This window comes from Corticium candelabrum, chromosome 14, assembly GCF_963422355.1.
Source record: "Corticium candelabrum chromosome 14, ooCorCand1.1, whole genome shotgun sequence".
Taxonomy (NCBI): domain Eukaryota; kingdom Metazoa; phylum Porifera; class Homoscleromorpha; order Homosclerophorida; family Plakinidae; genus Corticium; species Corticium candelabrum.
The window spans coordinates 2808632-2813241 of record NC_085098.1 but is presented as its reverse complement, the minus strand read 5'-3'; the positions used below and the strand labels follow the sequence as shown (position 1 = coordinate 2813241).

General features: G+C 38.4%; 1 protein-coding gene across 1 annotated transcript; it reads right to left on the bottom strand.

Annotated features, from left to right (window-relative positions):
- Positions 1–590: 590 nt before the first annotated feature.
- Positions 591–4033, bottom strand: LOC134189961 (uncharacterized). The gene is made up of 3 exons (XM_062658363.1): positions 3965–4033; positions 3825–3899; positions 591–1269 (listed from the first exon to the last, which is right to left on the bottom strand). Exons 1-3 carry the CDS (start codon positions 4031–4033, stop codon positions 736–738), a joined length of 678 nt encoding a protein of 225 aa, XP_062514347.1. The 3' UTR covers positions 591–735.
- Between the last annotated feature and the right edge of the window lie 577 nt (positions 4034–4610).

The following is a 4610-nucleotide window of genomic DNA, read 5'->3' as shown; positions in this document are numbered from 1 at the left end:
GCCTCATCACGTGAAAATGCAAAGATATGTAATAGTTTGATAAATTGCGTGCTCAACGGCATAGCTACGGATCGAGGGGTCTAGTAGAGTGACTCATCTGACCAGTTAGTACACCTTAATTTTGTTTGCAAATAAAAACTGATTGACATCAATTTTGTCAATTAAGAGAGACCTGGCTTTTGATATGGCGCATTAGACAAGTTTGCTGCAGTAGAAGTTATGATACGCAATGAGAATTTACGACATATCTAGAGACTTGATTGACATTCTAGCCTGATAGACCGACTGCATTTTGACTTATGAGATTATTAATTGACCAAGATACCCTTAATTTATGTAACGCCTAAAAGAGAGGTGAAATCTAATAATGGCGACTTGTGGGCAAGTTAATTAAATATATTGCAACACTGAGGCATGTCTTTACAATTCCTTTTTTGTTTGCACTACGTGTCTGCTCAGTACACCAAAATTTGATATCGAATGTTAGAAATGCAACTTTTCCAATCTCATTATCAAATATGCGCCAAGTGTTTCTGGATGTATATTAGTATCGTTTTGCAATTGATTAGGCAAAAAAGCTGAAATTTGACTGCAGTCATATATTTGTTTGCGGCTCATATGCTGTCAGTACATGTATAGAGAACAATAAAGCAAGCAGGGCTACACACACGACAAGTGCAATTACGACAAAATGAGTCGGTTTAGTTCACAGCTTTGAAGTGTCTTCCACGTCAATCAACACAGATAGATGGCAACAGTCATTTGTGTCAGGGATGTAGTCGTTGATATTTGAGTGGGTAGAATGCATTTTAGCCAACGGCAGTCTGTGGGTGGTGACATCGCATAGTGATCGGTGTCACAGTGCTTCGTGTATTCGCCGGGATTTTGCTTGTCAAACGTTATTCCTGGTATGGCGTGGCTGCCAACTTCTGGCTCCGGTGCGACGCCGTTGTTGCTTGTACAATGGTCTGTTATTTTGAACGGATTGTTGAGAATAGCATCTCGCCATTGCAATGCCTTCCCCAGTTGAGGGTTGCGATCACCTCTGTAGGCGTAGACGACGGTTCCGTGATGATAGGCCGCTGTCACTTGCTCTGATCCTTCTATTGTGTCCTTATTGGCTACATTACACCAACCGTCAGAGAGATCAATGCATGGCTTGTTGAATGTACTGAACGTGCTCACGTTGTTGTTTGGTGTGACCTGATAGTAAGAATGTTTCCACACGGGAGCACAACCATTGGGACGTAGTTTGAAATCACAATAAATCTATTAGATACACAATTATACGTAGCAGTTTAATAACTAGAAACAGCATGTAAACGAATTCATGTATAACAGGACAACCTGAAAGGGTTTTGTGAATACTTTTCAGGCGCGTACCCAGGATTTCTCTTGGGGGTTTCCATATTAATATCAATAATATTGATCTGTTTATATTAATATCAATATTATTGATCTTAATAACTGTTTTTATATCAATATCTAGATTAATATTGATATTAATGGTTTAATTAATATTTGATATTTACTCTCATCCTTGTAATATCACGATATCTTATGTATCTATACAAGTTGACAAAATGTCTTTCAAAATCATTCTTCGCGGATGTTTCCTGGAAAAACTGTTAATAACTGCATCAAAATCGATTGTCATCGACTGATTGATGTGTAGTAGAGCCAAACTGCTTAGTCTTTCTTGGCCCATTGAGGACCTTAGGTATGTCTTTAGTCGCCTTAAGACAGACACGAATCTTTCACACTCTGCTGTCGTGACTGGCAGTGTGCAAAATATGCGCAGCACACAGTTAATGTTTGGGTACATAGTTTCGTCAGCATATGACAAGCAATCTGCAGGCGTGTGAGGAAACGCTCCTTTGAATCTGCGCCATTTGTTGACCCAGTTGTGCATCTCCTGAGGCAGCCCATCAGAGGGGTCCATCTTCAGCAGCTGTAGGCCCTGTTACAAACTGCGACAATGTCAACTGACGCTTCATTCCTGACTGGCACGTGTAGCAGTGAGAAGACAGCGCGTTAGACACGTGCTACAACATAGCCTCGAATTCCCAGACATCTGTACCGTTAGCGGTAACGCCCACCTCTAGGGGGGTTTCCGGGCAACCTGGAAACATGCCTGCGTACGCCACTGCTTTTGTAGTTGGTTTCATCCAATACGTTCCACTTTGTGCTTTACTTCCACGTCAAGTAGAACACGAGACTAGAGGGTTCTGGTAACTTCCTGGCTCAAAAGTCGTGTGCTGTGAAGCAAAAATAATTAATTTGAGAATAAATAACGTCTTCTCATTTAGCTCAATTTTTTTTATTTACCCTATGTTAATAAAAGTGAAACCATCACAAAGAGTGAGACGTTTGCTACTTGTAGAGTAGTTCAAGTTGCCAGCTGTAAAAGCGTCACACGTTTGAGGCAATCGACCAATCATTACAGCGTGCAATGAAAAGACAAGTTTGCTAGAACATGCAACTCCTACCTCACAGTTTTAACTTGTAGGACAGGACTTCGTGTAACATGCATGTCACCTTGCTGCATTTACGCTGACAATCGCCCCCATCGGCTTGCTGTTTGTACAAAATCGAGAATCCATCCCTTCCAACCTCTAGGTACACGTATAAAATACTTTACACTAATCATGGCACAACTCTTCAACAGCAACAAAGAAATCGTTGCGATGAACACGTTCAGCATCTTCTGCACTTTGTACGTCTCTCTAGTTCAAGTCTCCTGTCTCTGGCGTACAGCAGATGTAACCCAACGAATATATAGGAATGTGCGCCTTCGTGCAAACAGAAGCCCAACTGTTACTGACTCGCAATTAAGTTACGGAAGAACTAGGTAGGAGACGAAAAAATAACGGAAAGAGTACGGTCATCGAGAGACACTAATCATGGTAACGTACCTATGACACTAAAACGCGACAACACAGCATCAAAGAATACGGTAGATCATGGAAATCGCTAGATTAATTATTAATAGCTACACAACAGGGTAGGTTACAGGAACAGTCTAGACATACAACAAGCGTCACAAATAGCTACACAACAGGGTAGGTTACAGGATACATGCAGTCTAGACATACAACAAGCGTAGTGGATTTAGATCAACAACTATATATATATATATATATATATATATATATATATATATATATATATATATATATATATATATATATATATATACTATAAAAGGCTGCGGTGGGACCAAAATGCGTTTAGCCTCTCATTTTGAGTGCCACATTGCGTGTCATAGATTGAACTCGTAATGAACACTAAAAACTGATCTTCCAGTACGTTGTTTGGTAGATTGCTCGCTTTGTGTGGTATTGCGTATCTTAGTTTAGAATGCGCCGTCGCTTCCAGTGTTGCCTTTTAGAATCAGAGATCACACGAGTTTGTTTGGTTAAACAAGTGCATGTATTCTAGAGATCCGGATATTACTGACGTTGAGCTTTCAAGTATATAACTTATATTACAATAGGTAACGGCTTGATAACAATGCTTCGATATCATCAGTATCAAACATCTTACACGATAAGGATGTAGAACGTTCTTGTAATTGTAATAATTTGAGTTGCTAGTAACTACAACTGATTTCCACGTTTTAGTCGCTCTAGCCACACACACACACACACACACACACACACACACACACACACACACACACACACACACACACACACACACACAACGACAACAGCAACAACAACAACAATAATAATAATAATAATAACATACAAACATAAACAAACACAACACATCCACGACAGCACGCATTCGCTTATACATAAAAGTAGCAAGAAACTTACCGTTAAGCTTTGGTTAAGAAACCTGTTGTCTGCTTGCAGCTGAGAGATCGTTACTTCCTGTTTCATGTTGGACTTCTAACAAATACAACAATTCGTTATCTAAGGCAGTCTAGTCTTCCCTGAGTACTCTAGTCGTCAACTTGCAACTCCATTCTTTCTTGTTCACCACTTTGCACGTTCCTTTCCAAACTACTGATTTTCGTTTCCATTGTCTGCAATAAAATACTAACAATTATTTATAGAATTGTGGCGCACTTACAGATTAACTGCATAACCAGACAAACTGTTTTAGTCAATTCATTAAAGACCTTTACCTCAACAACTGAAAAGAACTGGTTGTCTTAATTAATAAAGCGTTTGATACTTAATACATATTTTAATCCTCATTAAATAAATAACCTAAATATTAAATGCTATTTTGTTGTTTATTAGCACACTTAAAATATCTTTCTATAGTTTGACACACAAACATATTTAAGTTTCTATATTTGAAATCAACTGTTTCACACTAAAGTGCTCCATTTTTTAAAGGCTAATTTAATATAATCAAACATAAATACATATAATTAAAAATAATTATAAAACTGTTTTGTCAACGCATAATTTTAGAATTTGTTTTGTCTAGCTTATTATGGTTGTGAATTGTCTTTGTTGGTTTTAGATTGAATCATTCAAAAGTATGACAATTTTGATGCAAATAACGTAATCTTAAGTTGGTGCCGACATTGTCGTATGGCTAACTATTGGAAGCCCAACTGATGATCTCCTAAGATATTCCTCTGTTTA

Excerpts from the sequence above, each read along its gene's own strand:
- LOC134189961 (XM_062658363.1), bottom strand. The coding sequence starts at position 4,033 with ATGGAAACGAAAATCAGTAGTTTGGAAAGGAACGTGCAAAGTGGTGAA. Across the intron at positions 3,900-3,964 it reads AAGAAAGAATGGAGTTGCAA|AAGTCCAACATGAAACAGGA; the intron begins GTTGACGACTAG and ends TGTATTTGTTAG. Across the intron at positions 1,270-3,824 it reads TTCTTAACCAAAGCTTAACG|ATTTATTGTGATTTCAAACT; the intron begins GTAAGTTTCTTG and ends TGTATCTAATAG.